This window comes from Prionailurus bengalensis, chromosome F2, assembly GCF_016509475.1.
Source record: "Prionailurus bengalensis isolate Pbe53 chromosome F2, Fcat_Pben_1.1_paternal_pri, whole genome shotgun sequence".
Taxonomy (NCBI): domain Eukaryota; kingdom Metazoa; phylum Chordata; class Mammalia; order Carnivora; family Felidae; genus Prionailurus; species Prionailurus bengalensis.
The window spans coordinates 18,881,177-18,899,670 of record NC_057353.1 but is presented as its reverse complement, the minus strand read 5'-3'; the positions used below and the strand labels follow the sequence as shown (position 1 = coordinate 18,899,670).

The window sequence follows — 18,494 nt, the reverse complement described above, 5'->3', positions numbered from 1 at the left end:
ATTTACATTTGTATTATCAATGTGTGATTATTTTTTAATAACTCTAAATGTGCAATCAACACATAGGCTTTCCCATTAAATGGTTAGACAAGCCATAACAATTGATGCCAACTGGTAATATCTAACAATCTCAGAAAGCCTTCAATCATTTCCCAATGCCTTCACCTCTCTCTTTTATAAATCCCTGTTCCTTTTCTTGTTCAGATGTTTTAATTTCTTTCTTAACCTTCCTTAATAGGACCTTTAGAGAATCTAAGAAAGAAAATGCCCATCTGCACATACACAGAACACTTTCCACATAATTTATTTTTTTTTAATATTTATTTATTTATTTTGAGAGAGAGAGCACGCATGCAAGCAGGGAAGGGGCAGAAAGAGAGAGGGAGAGAGAGAATCCCAAGCAGGCTTCACGCTGTCAGTGCAGAGCTGGATGCAGGGTTCCATCTCACAAACCATTAGACCATGACCTCAGCCGAAATCAAGAGTCAGACGCTTAGGGGCGCCTAGGTGGCTCAGTCGGTTGGGCGTCCGACTTCAGCCCAGGTCATGATCTTGCAGTCTGTGAGTTCAAGCCCCACATCAGGCTCTGTGCTGACAGCTCGGAGCCTGGAGCCTGCTTCAGATTCTGTGTCTCCCTCTCTCTCTGCCCCTCCCCTGCTCATGCTCTGTCTCTCTCTCTCTCTCTCTCTGTCAAAAATAAGTAAACATTATAAAAAAAAAATTTAAAAAAAAAGAGACGCTTAACCGACTGAGCCACCCAGGTGCCCCCATTTTCCACATAATTTCATTTAAAGAGATTCACAGGGGTACCTGGGTGGCTCAGTCGGCTATGTGTCTGACTTCAGCTCAGGTCATGATCTCACAGTCTGTGGATTTGAGCCTCACGTCAGGCTCTGTACTGACAGCTCAGAGCCTGGAGCCTGCTTCGGAGTCTGTGTCTCCCTGTCTCTCTTCCCCTCCCATGCTCACGATCTGTCTCTGTCTCTTAACAATAAATAAACATTAAATTTTTTCAAAAATAAAGAGATTCACAGATCTCTTGGGTCCATCAGAGACCATGTAGGGGTCATGAACTCCAGGTCAGTAGCTCTTGTCTTATCCTATTAGTTTCTCCATATTGCCCTTATAACTGCCTTCATATTTTCACCAACTTAACCATTCAGGTGACAAATGTGTATGCTAAAGTTGCTAACCCCCTTCATACAATGGTCTATATGCAGGACCTTAGGAAAAAAATTGGCTATGTACTAAAGATAGAGTGTTATAATAACAGACACTCAAATAAGAGTTGAGCAATTAACAACAGGAAAAACTGTGATAGGAAGGGGCAAAAAGTTAAGATAGACTATAAACAATCCTTCTTATAAATAAGCTTTATTTAGCAGATATCTACTAACAGCCTTCTATGTGCCTCCTTCACTCACATAACAGATGTCTACTGGCAATGACAATGATCCAGGCCCAGTAGGGGAGAGAAAAATGGAAGAAGTCATCTTTGAAAATTAAATCTCCTACCGAAGTCTATAATATAATTTAGTCTGTTAATGTTTAAGACTGGTAAGTTATACTACAAGTTCATTACTAAAAACAAAAGCTAACACTCTAGTTATAGCCTCTAGAGTCATTAAAAAATTTCCCCCAATCCATTTTTATTCCTCCAAATAAAATCTAATGCTATGTAAATTCCTGGTATAAATTCAAAATCCTGTTTTGTACTAGAAGATAGGAGAGACATAGTTTCCCACCCATAGTTTGTCACTATTTTTTAAGCCAAGTTCAGACACACATGCATTCTTTCTGCTCTGCTGGGGCATCGGGGCAGGATTTCACCTTTCTTCATTTCACAGGTAATACTTCAACTCATAATTTAAAGACAGAGAATAATAAAACTAAACATGACGTTTCATAACAAATATTTGAAAGAGAGCTTCATGGATTGAGTTTTCTGGCTAAGGAATTTGACTAGTATTGAAGGAAAGATTCCCCTTTATTGGGTATTCAAGAGGGAATCAGAGCTCACTGAAGCTGGGAAGAAAATAGAAGCACTAACATTTGCAATAAATAGCTCCGATTATTATTATGACTAAATGAAAGCAAAATGAAAGTTGACATTTCTCTATTTTACATTAAAGATCTGGCAATGAATAAAGATAAAGGTCTAGTGGGTTTCATAAGTCTGGTATTAAAAATAAAATTACCCTCATTGACAGATGAAATTGATCTGGCATTTCACAAAAGAAGGTAAATGGATTTTTAAAAATGGTTTCCTTCTCCTTATATAGGACTATTTAAATAATTTAAAAGTTATTTCTCATGGAAATAGAATCAATTTTCTATATGCCTTGAAGCACATTAATGAGAATTCTGAATTTCCTTCCTTCTAGTCAAGTGATAAGTCAAAATAAAAAACCCTTGAAAGCTATTACATTGTAGAAAATACAATTTTCTCCTTGAGAAAGAATAGTTATTGGTTGCTGCTAAATTTAATGTAGGAAATACAAAGTTACTGTGGCCATGCTATCAATAGGAAAATCTCTTCTGTGGTGGTCGGCTAGTAGCGCCCAAAGAAAGTTTTAGCTCTGTCACATTTTAACTCAGGAGTATTTAAATCTGTTTTCTCAGTCTCGTGTAAGTCTTGCCTCCATAATGCTTTTTCACTCCAACTTCCTAGTGGAAGTTTTCATTTTGGGTTTTATTCACTGCAATTGCTATTAAAAAAAAAAAGTTGTTAGGGGCGCCTGGGTGGCGCAGTCGGTTGAGCGTCCGACTTCAGCCAGGTCACGATCTCGCGGTCTGTGGGTTCGAGCCCCGCATCGGGCTCTGGGCTGATGGCTCGGAGCCTGGAGCCTGTTTCCGATTCTGTGTCTCCCTCTCTCTCTCTGCCCCTCCCCCGTTCATGCTCTGTCTCTCTCTGTCCCCAAAAAAATAAATAAACGTTGAAAAAAAATTTAAAAAAAAAAAAAAAAAAAAAAAAAGTTGTTCTGAATGCACTTTTTCTAATAGATATAATCTGGACTACCCAGGTGTCAAAACTACCCTACTTCTACTAGCATATGGAAAGTTAAGGCAAATCTCCCACCACCATTTTGAGTCATCATAGGACTGAGTAAGTGAAATACAGACTTACAAATTTACAAATGATAAATACTTCAAAAATTAAACACAGCAAATGAAAAGAATTGTGTTCAATCAGGGGCACCTGGATGGCTCAGTCAGTTGAGATTCCAACTCTTGGTTTTGGCTCAGGTCATGATCTCAGGGTTTGTGGGTTTGAGCCCCACATTGGGCTCTGCACTGACAGTGCAAAGCCTGCTTGGGATTTTCTCCTTCTCCCTCTCTCTCTGCCCCTCCCCAGCTTGCTCTCTCTCTCTCTCTCTCTCTCTCTCTCTCTCTCTCTCTCTCTGTCTCTCTCTCTCAAAAAAGAAATAAACATAAAAAAATTTTTTTAAAGAATTATGTTCAAACATAGTTACCAGCTCCAAACCTAAGTGGCTCTAAACTAAGGTTTTTCTCTTGTATTCTCTTGTATTCCTCTTGTATTGTATTGTAAATTTCTTGTATTTAATATCTCTTGTATTCTCTTGTATTTTCTCTTGTATTTTCTCTTCTGCTTTGTGCAGTCTATTGTACATTTAATAATTTTATTTCCCCTAATAACCAACTACATCTCTCTGGTAAATGAGAAGCCCTCCATCTCCAGTTCTTAACAATCAGTCACTCCCTGCCCAGCATTATAGTGGGTCTCGGCTGACAGCCTATGTATTTCAAATTATTTCTCTATTTGGTCTTAGTAGCAAAGAGATGGTGACATTCTTAGATATAAAGAAAAAATCAAAACCAAAATCTAAAAGCAAATCTAGTAAAACTTTAATTTTATAACAGAGAAATTAACTTTTATCTTATGTGGAACCCAACATAATTTTCTATACAAAATTGCTAAGTTATCGTCAAAATCATGCACCTGGATTTATTTTCCCTTTAGCTTCCAACGACTAACCAAATTCAGAATCCTGGAAAGCATCTCATCTCACCTTCCTGCAGGGCTGGAGCTAGTGTCTTCATTTTCCCATTGTTCATTTTTACTTCTTGGAACTGGGGGCTGTAGCATTTCAGCTGCTAGTGGGTCAGCATCATTCTCTTCTCGACCAATCCATTCTCCAATCACACGGGGTCTCAGAAGAGAAGAATTAAATGCCACTGTTTCCTAAAGAGGAGAAAAGAATATACTGACTCAGATCACTTATTCTTATTAATAGGACAGCAGGGAAATAATTTTGTCTACAGTTTCAACTACTTCCGTAAATCAAAATGTTCTTTTTCTTTCTGAATTGACTAAAAATTTCCATTTTTATTAGATGACTTATTCTTTGTAATTTGTGCTGACTCCTTTAGGTCACCGTGACAAAGGATCCAGGAATGAAATCTTTTATTTGGAATCAGAAGGCTGCATGTGTGTTCTCAGGAAGGACGAGCTGAGACTAGCATTTGTGACAGAAAGAAAAGTGTGCAGTAAGGCGCACACAGTGAAAGAGCTTAGTGTTACTGGGAAATGATAAAAATTTCTTAGGAGGAAACTGGGGTGAGGTAAGGGAATAAAGTCAAGAGACGGCAGTGGAAGGATGGATTGTCTCCAACTGTGAAACATTTTGGACTTGGAGCCATCCAGTGTAGGTTAGAAGCAGGGCAATATCAATAACAGGTATGCTAGCTAATCAAAACACGTTAAAGTGATCTTTTTTCATAGACTTGGGTATGATGTGGCTCTTTAAATGATACTTTAACCATTTAAATCATTTAATATTTTGAAAGGTTCTACTATCAAAATAAATAAATAAATTTTAAAAAAGCAATGCCTGGATAGCTCAGTTAAGATTCCAGATCTTGACTTCAGCTCAGGTCATGCTCTTACAGTTTCTGGGTTGGAGCTCTGTGCAGTCTGTTGTACATATTGTACACTGGCAATGCAGAGCCTGCTTAGGATTCTTTCTCTCTCCCTCTCTGCCCTACTCATGTGCGCTCACTCTCTCTCTCACTCTCTCTTTCTCTCTAAAAATAAATTAATAACCTTTGAAAGGTACTCAAATACTAGATGTGAGTGATTGCTAGAGATATCTCAGTGAGTGAGAAAAAGGCCAGTTAAAAGCAGTGCCTACTCTATGATTTTAGTTTTAAAAATTCATATGGGTGTATATCAATGTTTTGTGCTGATCTCAGCCTATCAATAACCAATGTTGTGGTTCTTATTATGATTGCAAGATGCCCTTCATCAATAACCATCAGGAAGCTCAGAAAAATTAAAAGTTTATTGTTTATAAGGCCTGCAAATTACGCAGCACACCTGGGGCCACACTGTGAGGTCACAGGTTGACAAGAGAGAGAGAGCTAGCAAGCAGTATGTTGGGGTTCTGTTTTTATTGGGGTTGAGGGTGGAAGCCTAGGGTTTTGTGGGCTCATTCTATATTGGTGAAGTTAAAACAGAAGAATGGGAATTTAAAGCACAAGGAGAGAAAAAAACAAGAGGCCCAAAAGGTCAGTACTTGAAATCAACCAAGATCTCTAACACCAAAGAGCTTCAGTCAGGGGAGGTGGCCTGGCTCTGTATCTAGTCTACTGTGACTGACAATGTGTTTACTGGAGACAGCCATCTTTGAAGTGGACACTTTGACAATCAAGGTTTAAGTACAGCATTTGCATTAAAAAAAGGAAAAATAAAACCAATTGTCAGAGTTTATACTATAATTCATCATTCATACACTAATCCTACTCATTTATTCATTTTTTTATATTTATTAAGACCTACCATGTGCCTGAAACAGCTTGATTTGTTGGAGAAACAATGGTAAGACCAAAATTTTGTGGATTTATCTAAAAAGAGGAACTTCAGGTAATTTTAGTTTCTTCTTTGGGTGCTTCCTTCTATGTCTTTGCAATATTATGATTAATAGGAAGTCATTGCCAAAAGAATGAGTATTAAAAATATCCTGACCTGAGAAACAGGCTTGCATTAAATTATGTTTGCTATAGTTTTTAGTATGACAAAAGTTTTGAATAATTTCTTAAAGATGCAGACCTGGCCTTCTGAGTTTTTATAATTCTCCAAAATATTATACAAATATAATACAATAAAAATATGGCATAATAATATACAATGTAATATTAATTAATCTGCAAATATAATACCAAAGGCAACATGTGAAATATGATTAGGACATATTTCATGAATATCCAAGTGATATAAAGGGACAGAAAGTAGTTATATATCTTAATATTGATTCTCTAGCTCACATAAAAATATACCAGATAAATTTTAGTAATTTAACAAATAATCAGAATTCCTTCTGTATTTATGTTCCCACAGTCAGGAAATCAAGGAACTATTATGGAACTATTTCAACTGTGAAATCATGTAATCAAATTACTGTTTTGAAACTACAAGAAAGGCACATTCAGGTATAACAATTTAATACGATTTGAAGCAAAAGAATTAAAATTAACAGCAATATTGTTAAATTTTAAAACTGTATTTGTTTTTAAAAGCAAGCTGAGGCAAAGTTCTGTTTTAGAATTTTAAAAAATTATAAATACATTCACAGCCTCAGAACCAGTTTTGATCTATGCGTCTGAAATGTTATTTATTTTGTGAATTTCACTTTCTCCAAATGTAAAACAGTGCAGATGCGTATTACAAAACCCACTGTATCAAATGAATTAGTAGGCAGCACAGTTAAACCACAGTTTTCTGTACATATGCTAGATGCGATTATTTAAGGATGTGGACTATGTTAAAACCACTTCTATTTTTGTGATATAAATGTGAAACAAAAGGTGAAAAGAACAGCAAGAATGAGCAAGTTGGGGAAGAGTGGATGCTTGGTTGTGAAAATGCGCAGAGTAACAGAACAGAGAATTGATGGGGCAAATTTTGATCCTATGAAGTTTTATTTTATAGATAGAATATTAAAAAGGTTGGATAATTAGTTCAGTGTTATTAACTGCATTTATGTAATGAAGCAGAATTGGGCTTGGAGATTTATCTTATAGACTCAACAGAGAAGAATGGGGGCAAGAGAAAGGAGTGGGTTTGGGCACTATCGATGAGAAATGTGAAATAGAATTTAGAGTTGAATGTGATCAAAAGTTGAGAGCTGCAGAGAATTTTCTAGAAATAACTTCCTGGTCGCTTACTGGGAAATTAAATAAAATGATAGATGTCACTGCTGTGGACAGTAGAGCACTGAGAGAAGGATAAATTGTTTTAACAGTAGCTGAAAGCAGAAATTCGGTGGGAAATAGCTGATGGGCAAAGAAATACAAAGAGCCGCAAAGAAGGTCAGAGGAGTTAGGAAGTTAGCATTTTACAAGTGAAAAAACCGGAACTCTACTTTTCTTATTTATTAGAATGATCAAAGCTCTTTTTATGTCTATGCCTTCTTAAAATGTTACATTTATAAAAATTCTTGAATGTAACCTATCTACTTGTAATAGATTAAAATAGCAAATTTTCCTTGGATGTATCACTTATATTTGATTAAGCATAATAAACATAAATTTTTATGAAAGGATTTCAGTGAAGAAAGCAGTTCTTAACATTACATACAATGTACCACAAATATCACTACATAGCAAAAGACATTTTAAAATGCACATTAAAAGCAGTACATTCTTGAAAATATTTTAAGTACATGGTAAATAATTTAAATGTCAATTCTAAACAATGTAAATACTAATTATTCCTCAAAAATGTATAAGTACTGGGGCACCTGGGTGGCTCAGTCGGTTAAGCATCCGACTTCGGCTCAGGTCATGATCTCACGGTTTGTGAGTTCAAGCCCCACATCGGGCTCTGTGCTGACAGCTCAGAGCCTGGAGCCTGTTTTGGATTCTCTGTCTCCCTCTCTCTCTGCCCTTCCCCTGCTCCTGCTCCGTCTGTGTCTTTCAAAAATAAATGAATGTTAAAAAAATTTTTTCTAAATGTATAAGTACATATTCCTTTGCCCTCCCTAAGATCAGAAGTCTCTAGAGTTGAGATTCTTAAGCAAGTCTGTTTAAATTTAATAAGAAAAGCATTTATGGCCAAAAATTCACCCAAGATCACAAATTTGCTTAGTATTTCCAATCAGCAGAAAGCTAACCTATCCAAGAAGAAGTTACAGTAAACCAGGCCTACTCTGTCCAAGTAGCCTGCTCCCACTGGCTAATCCACAATGAATCCAACTGCTCTCACCACTGGTTATCAGTACGTGTGATCATATTCCACATTATTTGTTTTCTCTCCTTTTTTTAACTTTCTATTTATTTTTTTAATTCCACTGTAATTAACATACAGGGTTATATTCATTTCAGGTGTATAATACAATACAGATTCAAAATTCTATACATTACTCAGTGTTCATTATGATAAGTGTACTCTTAATCCCTTCAGCTATTTTGTCCATTCCCCCTCCAACATCCCTTTGGTGACCACTAATTTGTTCTCTATATTTAAGAGTCTTGTTTTTTCTGTCTTTTTTTTTTTGTTTGGTTTGTTTCTTAAATTCCACATGAGTGAAAACATATGGTACTTGTGTTTCTGATTCACTTATTTCACTTAGCATTATACCCATAGATCCATCCATGTTGCTGCAAATGGCAAGATTTCATTATTTTTTATGGCTGAGTAATATTACACTATATGCCTATCTATCTATATATACCACACCTTATTGATGGACACTTGGGTTGCTTCCATATTTGGCTACCGTAAATAATGCTGCAGTAAACACAGGGGTGCATGTATCTTTTCGAATTAGTGTTTTCATGTTCTTTAGGTAAATATCCAGCAGTGGAATTACTGGGTCATATGGTGATTCTATTTTGAATATTGAAAAACCTCCATGCTATTTTCCAAAATGGCTGCACCAGTTTGCATTTTCACCAGCAGTGCACAAGCATTCCTTTTCTCCACATCCTCCTTGCCAACACTTGTTTCTTGTTTCTGGTTTTAGCCATTCTGACAGGTGTGAGGTGGTATCACTGTAGTTTTGATTTACATTTCCATGACGATGAGTGATGTTGAGCATCTTTTCATGCTTCAATCTTCGGCTCATTTTTAATTGGATTATTGGTTTTTTGAACTGTATAACTGTTTTTATATTTTGGATATTAACTCCTCATCAGATATGTCATTTGAAAATAGCTTGTCTTCTAGTTTTGATGATTGTCTCCTTTGCTGTACGGAAGCTTTTTATTTCCAAGTAGTCCTGATAGTTTATTTTTGCTTTTATTTCCCTTCCCTCAGGAGACATATCTAGAAAAATGTTATTACACATGATGTCAAAGACATTACTGCCTGAGCTGTCTCCTAGGATCTTTATGGTTTAAAAACTCACATTTAGGTCTTTAATCCATTTTGAGTTTATATTGTGTGTGGTGTAAGAAAGTGGCCCAGTTTCATTCTTTTGCAAGTTGCTGTCCAGCTTTCCCAACATCATTTCTTGACTTTTTCCCATTTAATATTCTTGCCTCTTTTGTCAAAGATTAATTGACCGTAGAATCACAGGTTTATTTCTGGTTTCTTTATGCTGTTCTATTGAACTACGTGCCTATTTTGTGCCTTTACTATACTGTTTTGATTACTACAGAATTGTAGTATATCTTGACATTGGGGATTGTGATTACTCCAGTTTTGTTCAAGAATGTTTTGGCTATTTTGTGGTCCCATGAAAATTTTAGGATTATTTGTTATAGCTCTGTGAAAATGTTGTTTGTATTTTGATAGGGATTGCATTAAATCTGTAGATTACTTTGGGTAGTATGAACATTTTAACAATATTTGTTCTTCTAATCCATGAGCAAGAAATATTTCCCATCTTTCTGTGTCCAGTTACTTTCATCAATGTTTTATAGTTTACAAAGTACAGGTCTCCTCACCTCCTTGCTTACATTTATTCCTAGGTCTTTTGTTATTTTTGGTACAATTGTAAATGAGATTGTTTTCCTAATTTTTCTTTCTGCCACTTTGTTATTAGTGTAGTGTTATTAGTCCATAGTGTATAGGAATGCAATGGATTTCTCTATATTGATGTATTCTGCGACCTTACAGAATTCATTTATCAGTTTTAGTAGTTCTTTTGCAGAGGTTTTAGGGTTTTATATATACAGTATCATGTTATCTACAAATAGGGAAAGTTTTACTTCTTCCTTACAAATGTGGATGAGTTATTTATTTACGTATGTATGTATGTATGTATGTATGTATGTATGTATGTATTCATTTTTCATGTCTGATTGCTGTGGGTAGGACTCCCAATACCATGTTGGATAAAAGTGGTGAGAGTGGACATCCTTGTCTTGTTTCTGATTTTAAGGGAAAGCTGTCAGTTGTTCAGAACTGAGTATGAGGTTAGATGTGGGTTTTTCACATATGGCCTTGATTATGTTTAAGTATGCTCCCTCCTAACCTACTTTGTTGAGAATTTTTATCATGAATGGATATTGTGCCTTCTCAAATATTTTTCTGCATCTATTGAAATTATCACATGATTTTTACCCTTTCTCTTGATATATCACATTGATTGATTTGAAAATATTGAACCACCCTTCTATTCCAGGAACAGATCCCACTTGATCATGGTGAATGATTTTTTTTAACATATTGTTGGATTCAGTTGCTAATATTTTGTTGAGGATTTTTGAATCTATGTGCATCAAGGTTACTGGCCTGTAGTTCTCTTTTTTGTAGTGTCTTTATGTGGTTTTGGTATCAGAATAAAGCTGGCCTCAGAATGAATTAGGAAGCTTTCCTTCCTCTTCTCTTTTAGAGTAATTTGAGAATAACAGATATTAACTCTTCTTTAAATGTTTGGTATAATTCACCTGTGAAACCATTTGGACCCAGACTTTTGTCTGTTGGGAGCTTTTTGATTACTGATACGATTTCATTGCTGGTAATCAGTTTGTTCAAATTTTCTTTCTCTTCCAGATTCAGTTTTGGGAGGTTATATGTTTCTAGTAATTTATCCATTTCTTTTTGGTTGTCCAATTTGTTGGCATATAATTTTTCATAACATTCACTTATAATCTATGCTGTCAGTTATTGCTTGTCTTGAATTTATGATTTTATTTAGTTGTCTTATTTTTTTATGGGTCTAGCTAAAGGTTTATCAATTTTATTGATCTTTTCAAAAAACCAGTTCCTGGTTTCATTGATCTGTTCTACTGTTTTTTGTTCTTTTTTTAGTTTCTTTATTTTATGTCTGCTCTACTCTTTATTATTTCCTTCCTTCTACTGGTTTAGGGTTTTGTTTGTTCTTCTTTTTCCAGCTCTCTTAGGTATAAGGTAATGTTGAGATTTTTCTTGCTTCTTAAACTTCCTTCTTAGAACAGCTCTTGCTGCAGCCCAAAGATTTTGGATCATTGTGTTTTCATTTTCATTTGTCTCCATACATTCTTTATTTCTTGGTTGACCCATTCATTGTTTAGTAGCATTTTATTTAGCCTCCACATACTTGTGGTCTTTCCAGATTTTTTGTGGTTGATTTCTAGTTTCATAGCATTGTGATCAGATGTGATGCATGATGTGATTTCAATCTTTTTGAATTTGTTGAGACTTGTTTTGTGACCTAACATGTAATCTATTCTGTAAAATGTTCCATATGAACTTGAAAAGCATGTGTACTCTTCTGTTTTAGGATGTAATGTTCTGAATATATTTATTAGATGCATCTTGTCCAATGTGTCATTCAAAGCCACTGTTTCCTTGCTGATTTTGTTTGGATGTCTATCCACTGATATAGGCAGGATGTTAAAGTCCCCAACTACTATTGTATTACTATCAGTTACTTCCTTTATGTTTGTTATTAACTGCTTTATATATTTGGGTGCTTTCATATTGGGTGCATAAATATTTATAATTGTTATATCTTCTTGTTGCGTTGTTCCCTTTATGATTATATAGTGTCCTTGTCTCTGATTACAGTCTGTTTTAAAGTCTATTTTGTCCGATATAACTACTGTTACCCAGGCTTTCTTTTCACTTCCATTTGCATGATAAATGCTTCTCCATTCCTTCACTTTCAATCTGCATGTGTCTTACCTCCAAAATTAGTCTCTTGGAGGCAGCATATAGATTGGTCTTGCTTTTTTGTCCTGATCTTTCATTTGAGACACATCCCTCTGTCTCCTCATTTTGTCTATCTCTCTGTGCCTGTTTTCATGTGTCTGAAGAGTCAGTTACATCTTCTGCTCTTCAAAATAGTGGCCTTATGAAGGAGAGGTCCTGCAGTGCCCTGTAGTACAATGTCTCCTATTTACCAGACCCTGGTGCTTCAGGGATGTCTCCTATGTGTGCTACATGTGCCTTAATATTGTGGCTGACAGGGTGCCTGGATGGCTCAGTCAGTTAAGCATCCAACTTTGGCTCAGGTCATGATCTTAGAGTTTGTAAGTTTGAGCCCCACATCAGGCTGTCTGCTGTCAGCACAGAGCCTGCTTCAGATCCTCTGTCTCCCTCTCCCTCTGCTGCTCCCCTGCTTGTGTGCACACTCTCTCTCTCAAAAAATAAACTTAAAAAATTTTTTTAAATTCTATTGTGGCTGAGCCATTTTTGCCTTCAGTCCTGTCATGTGCAATGGCTCTCTTTGCCCTTTGTGAGCAGGGTTTGGTGAGCAGCCCTGTGTTGGTAATGGGCAGTGTGGGGTCACCTTGGGCTTGTGTTTGCCAGAACTGTGGTCACACAGAACTGCAGAGTACTCTCCCTGTGTTATCTCCTGAGAAACTTTTGTTAGTGGGTGGGGCTTGTAGTCAGACCAGAGGTCTACCCCCAGCCCACTGCTGGGGCTGCAGTCAAACTAGTATTTGTGGTTACCTTACCCTCTCCCAGGAGCTGGAGTCATGTTGGAGAGGTGATGGCTCTCGTCAAGGCTATTTGCACACTAACAGGCTTGTGGCACTACTTTGCACGGACTTCTGCCGAGGGTGAATTGGAGAAATGTGTCCACAGGAGAATGTGAGGGCAGGGCATAGTGTTATTAGCAAGCTAGGTGGAGAGTGTTCTTGCTGGCTCCCATGTATCTAGGCCAGAGAGGGGACAGGGGAAGAGGGAATGGTTCCTACCAGCAACTTTGTTCCTGGAGAAGTCTCCTAAAGATCCCTGCCTCTCCAGCACATGTTCTGAGACTAGCAAATAAATCTCAGGCATTTTCCAAACTGCTGCTTTTATGCTGTACCTCAACAGGGCTGTTAGTTATTCTGTCTCTTTTGGGGTGGGACTCAGTTTCCTATCATCTGTTGTCTCTCCCAGAGCCAAGCCCAGTGATTTTTTAAAGTTCCAGGTGTTTAGCGCTACTGATTGTAAGAACTCTCAAAGTCAAGCCCCTCTGATTTCCAAAGCCAAATGTTATGGCTATTCATCTTCCCAGGGTGGGTCCCCCATGCCTGGGGTGCCTGATACAGGATCTGCTCCTTTCCCCTCTCGTGTCTATGGTCTCTCCTCGCCATGGACAATTCTAGGAGTTAGCTTGGTCCTGACCAAGTCTCTACCCTTCCTACCACTTTTGATGTGGCCTCTTCTCTAAGTCCCGTTGTGAAGAGTCTGTTCTTCCAGTTCTCAGGTTGTTCCCTGGGTTACTTACAGTGATGTGGGTATTATCTAGATGTATCTGTGGGATGAGGTGAGCCTAAGATCCTCCTACTCTGCCATCTTCTCCAGAAGTCTGTTTTCCCTTCTTAATAAATCAAGATGCTCATGAAAGGCTGGGATCACATCTTAAATTCCTTTGTTTTCCCCATAATAACTAGCATAATTAGTTCATAAAATGAGTATAGAATTTGTATTAAGTGAATTTTAAAAATTCATAGAAGGAAAACCAACACAAATGTTGGTAGTATTATGAAGTATCATTATGTCATATCACAAATTATGAAGTATCATTATGTCTAACTAAAAGTCGTATAAATGATTCATGGACAACACTGATTAATATATTTTTAAGCCTATTCAGCATAAAGTCTACAAGATGTGACTGATTTAAAATAATTAAATATTCTGTACAAATTCTCAAGCTTTTGAGTAAATTATTTTAATCCTACCAATTCACAAAAGGAAAATTATGAAACACATAATTACATATTAAATGTTTAATCTAATAGCCATTGTTAAACTAATCCACACATTGAACTTGAATTAGAGTTTAAAGGAAGTAATGTAAGTAGATACTTAAAAGCTTTTTTCCTACTGTCTCTTTTTTAATTTTTTTCCAGCTTTGAGATACAATTGATATATTTTATGTAGGTTTACATTGCATACTGTCAAGATTTGACATACATATATAATGCAAAATGATTACCATAATAAGGTTAACATACTCATCACTTCACGTAATTAACATTGTGTGTGTGTGTGTGTGCACGTGTGTGTACATGTGTGGTAAGAACTTTCTTAGCAACTTCCAAGTATACAATATAGTGTTGTAAACCTTAGTCACCATTCTGTGCGTTAGATCCCCAGATCTTCCTCATCTTATAACTGGAAGTCTGTAACCTCTGATCACTTGCAACCATTTCCCCCACCCCCCTCACCTCTGGCAACCACCACTCTATTCTCTCTTTCTTTTTTTTTTTTTTTCAACGTTTATTTATTTTTGGGACAGAGAGAGACAGAGCATGAACGGGGGAGGGGCAGAGAGAGAGGGAGACACAGAATCGGAAACAGGCTCCAGGCTCTGAGCCATCAGCCCAGAGCCCGACGCGGGGCTCGAACTCACGGGCCGCGAGATCGTGACCTGGCTGAAGTCGGACGCTTAACCGACTGCGCCACCCAGGCGCCCCTCTATTCTCTCTTTCTATAGGTTAGATTTCATTCTTTTTAACGGCTGAAAAATATTTCATTATATATAAAATCATTTTTCTTTATTCATCTACCAACAGGCACTTAGGCTGTTTTCATGTTTCAGCTGTTGTAAATAATACTGCAGTGAACATGGAAGTTCAGATTTCCCTTTGACATAGGGACTTCATTTCCTTCAGATATATACTCAGAAGTGGGATTGCTGAATCAGCTTCATGTTTAATTTTTTGAGACACCCCCATGCTGCTTTCTATAGTACCCCTATGAATTTACATTCCCACCAACAGTACACAAGGGTTCCCTCTTCTCCAAATTCCTGCCAACACCTGATACCTCCTGTCTTTTTGACGAGAGACATTCTATCAGGTGTCAGGTGATATCTTATTATAGTTTTGAGTTGCATTTCCCTGATGATTAGTAATGTTGAGCATCTTTTCACATACTTGGCCATTTATCTATCTTCTTTGGAAAAATGTCTGTTCAGGCCCTCTGCCCAATTTTGAAAAATCAGATTATTTGTTTTTTTTTTCTACTACTGAGCTGTGTTTCTTATATATTTTAGATATTAACCCCTTATCAGACATACGACTTACAAATACTTTGTGCCATTCTACAGGTCACCTTTTCAGTCTGATTTTTTCTTTTTCTGTACAGAAGCTTTTTAGTTTGATGTAGTCCCACTTGCTGCTTGCACTTTTTAGGGGCACCTGGGTGGTTCAGTAGGTTAAGTGTCTGGCTTTGGCTCAGGTCATGATCTCACAGCTTATGAGTTCGAGCCCCGCATGGGGCTCTGTGCTGACAGCTCAGAGCCTGGAGCCTGCTTCAGATTCTGTGTCTCCCTCTCTCTCTGCCCCTTCCCTGCTTGCACTCTGTCTCCCTTTCTCTCAAAATCTTTTTTAAATGTTTATTTTTGAGAGAAAGAGAAAGCAAGCAGAGGAGGAGCAGAATGAGAGGGAGACAGAGAATCCCCAGCAGGTTCCACACTGTCAGTGCAGAGCCTGACATGGGGCTCTCGAACTTATGAACTGTGAGATCATGACTTAAGCTGAAATCAAGAGACAAACGCTTAACTAACCGAGCCACCCAGGAAACCTCCCCCCCAACCCAAAAATTTTTTAAAGCACTGCCAATACCAATGTAAATGAGATTTTTCTTCTAGGAGTTTTACAGTTTGAGTAAGGCATTTTGAGTTGATTTTTGTACTTGGTGTGAAATAAGTGTCCAATTTCATTCTTTTATGATTCTATTTATAATTTTTAATATTATAAACGCTTGTATTAAGAAAATTCTTCAAATAAACATTACATAACAAGTAGCCTGAAAAAGAAGAAATTTATCTGAAATTTAGTAGAGAAAAGAAGTAACAAAGAAAGATCAGAAATAAATAAAATAGAGGGGCGCCTGGGTGGCGCAGTTGGTTGAGCGTCCGACTTCAGCCAGGTCACGATCTTGCGGTCCGTGAGTTCGAGCCCCGTGTCGGGCTCTGGGCTGATGGCTCAGAGCCTGGAGCCAGCTTCCGATTCTGTGTCTCCCTCTCTCTCTGCCCCTCCCCCGTTCATGCTCTGTCTCTCTCTGTCCCCAAAATAAATAAACATTGAAAAAAAAATTTTTTTTAAAAAAGAAATAAATAAAATAGAGACCAAAATAAACAATAACATAACATTGAAAGTAATGACCAGGTTTTCCAAAAAAAATACACAAAATTGGCAATGATTTAACTACGTTAAAAAAAGAGAGAAGATTCAAAACCAAAATGAGAAATGGAAGAGAAAACAATGCAACAGATACCACAGAAATACAATTTCATTCTTTTGCAAGTGAATACCTAATTTTCTCAGCACCTCTTATTAAAGACTATACTTTACCATCAAGCATTCTAGGATCCCTTTTTAAATATTAAATGTCCAAGTATGCATGGTTTATTTCTGGGTTCTTAATTCTGTTCCATTGGTCTATGTTTTATACCAGCAACATAGTATTTTAATTTTAATTTTAATTTTAATTTTAATTACTCTAGCTTTTTAATACAGTTTGAAATCAGGAATATGATGCCTCCAGTTTTGTTTTTCTTTCTCAAGATTGCTTTGGCTATTTGTGATTCTATACAAATTTTAGGAATGTTTTTTCTATTTATTTCTTGGGGAAATGCCATTGGAATTTTGATAAGGATTGCACTGAACCTATAGATGGTTTTGAGTAGTAGGGAAATTTTAACAATATTCATCCTTCCAATTCATGAACATGGGATATCTTTCCACCTATTTCTGTCTTCTTCAATTTCTTTCATCAAAAAAAGTATACAGGTATTTTACCTGGTGGGTTAAATGTATTCCTATCTATTTTATTGTATTCGATGCTACTGTAAATGGAACTGTTTTATTAATGTTTAGAATAATTCACTGTTAGTATATAGAAATGCAACAGATTTTTGTATGTTGATTTTGTATCCTGTAACTTTACTAAAGTCATTAATTAGGTCTAACAGCTTATTGCTTGAGTCTTAAAGGTTATCTATGCATAAGAATACGTCATCTGCAAACAGAGACAAGTTTACTTCTTCTTGTCCAATCTGGATGCCTTTCATTTCTTATTCTTGCCTAATCGCTCTGGCTAGGACTTCTGGTACTTTGTTGAATAGGAGTGGTGACAGTGGGCCCTTTAGTCTTCTTCTAGATTTTAGAGAAAAATCTTTCAACCTTTCACTGTTGAGTATGTTAGCTGAGGGTTTTCATATATGTCTTTTATTATCTTGAGTTATATTGCTTCTATATCCAATTTGTTGAAAGTTTTTGTTTTTTACCATGAAAGTATGTAACACTTTGTTAAATGTATTTTTCTGCATTTTTTGAGATGATCATGTGATTTTTATCTTTCATTCTATTAATGTGATATATCATATTTATTGATTTGTAAATACTGAACCACCCTTGTATCCCAGAGATAAATCTCACATGATTGTCATCCTGGTATCTGCTACTTTTAATGTGCCATTGAATTCAGTTTGTTAGTACTTTGTTGAGAATTTTTGCATCTATATTCATCAGAGATATTTGTCTGTAGTTTTCTTTTCTTACAGTGTCCCTATCTGGCTTTGGTATCAAGGTAATGCTGGCCTCAGAAAATGAATTTGAAAGTCTTACCTCCTCTTCAGATCTTTGGAAGAGTTTGAGAAAGATAGTGTTAATTCATCAATGAAATCACCTCTTCTCGACTTTTCTGTGTTGGAAGGTTTTTGATGCCTGCTCTAATCTTGTTATTGGTCTGTTCAAATTTCCTGTTTCTTCATGATTCAGTCTTGGTGAGTTATATATTTCTAGGAATTTATCCAGTTGTTTCCTATGTTACCAGTTTGTTGGCACTAATTGTTCATAGTAGTCTCATGATCCTTTGTACTACTGTAGTATTAGTTTATATCGCCTCTTTCATTTATAATTTTATTTATTTGATTCCTCTTTTATCTTGGTTAGTCAAGCTAAAGGTGTCTCAGTTTTGTTTATTTTTTCAACGAACCAACTCTTAGTTTTGTTAATCTTTTCTATCATTGTCCTGTTTTCTATTTCACTTATTTCTGCTCTAGTCTTTATTATTTCCTTTCTTCTGCTAACTTTGTAGCCCTGACTCTTCTTTAGTAATCAGTATAAACTGCTGAAAGCCAGTACATCAGCAACTA

At 36.5% G+C, this 18,494-nt stretch overlaps 1 protein-coding gene across 1 annotated transcript in view; it reads right to left on the bottom strand.

The window, feature by feature from the left end:
* Nucleotides 1-18,494, bottom strand: part of CF2H8orf34 (chromosome F2 C8orf34 homolog) — a 413,397-nt gene that overhangs the window by 251,434 nt on the left and 143,469 nt on the right. Inside the window, 1 exon segment of the mRNA XM_043601164.1 lies at nt 4,032-4,204. Coding sequence (XP_043457099.1) covers nt 4,032-4,204 — 173 coding nt within the window.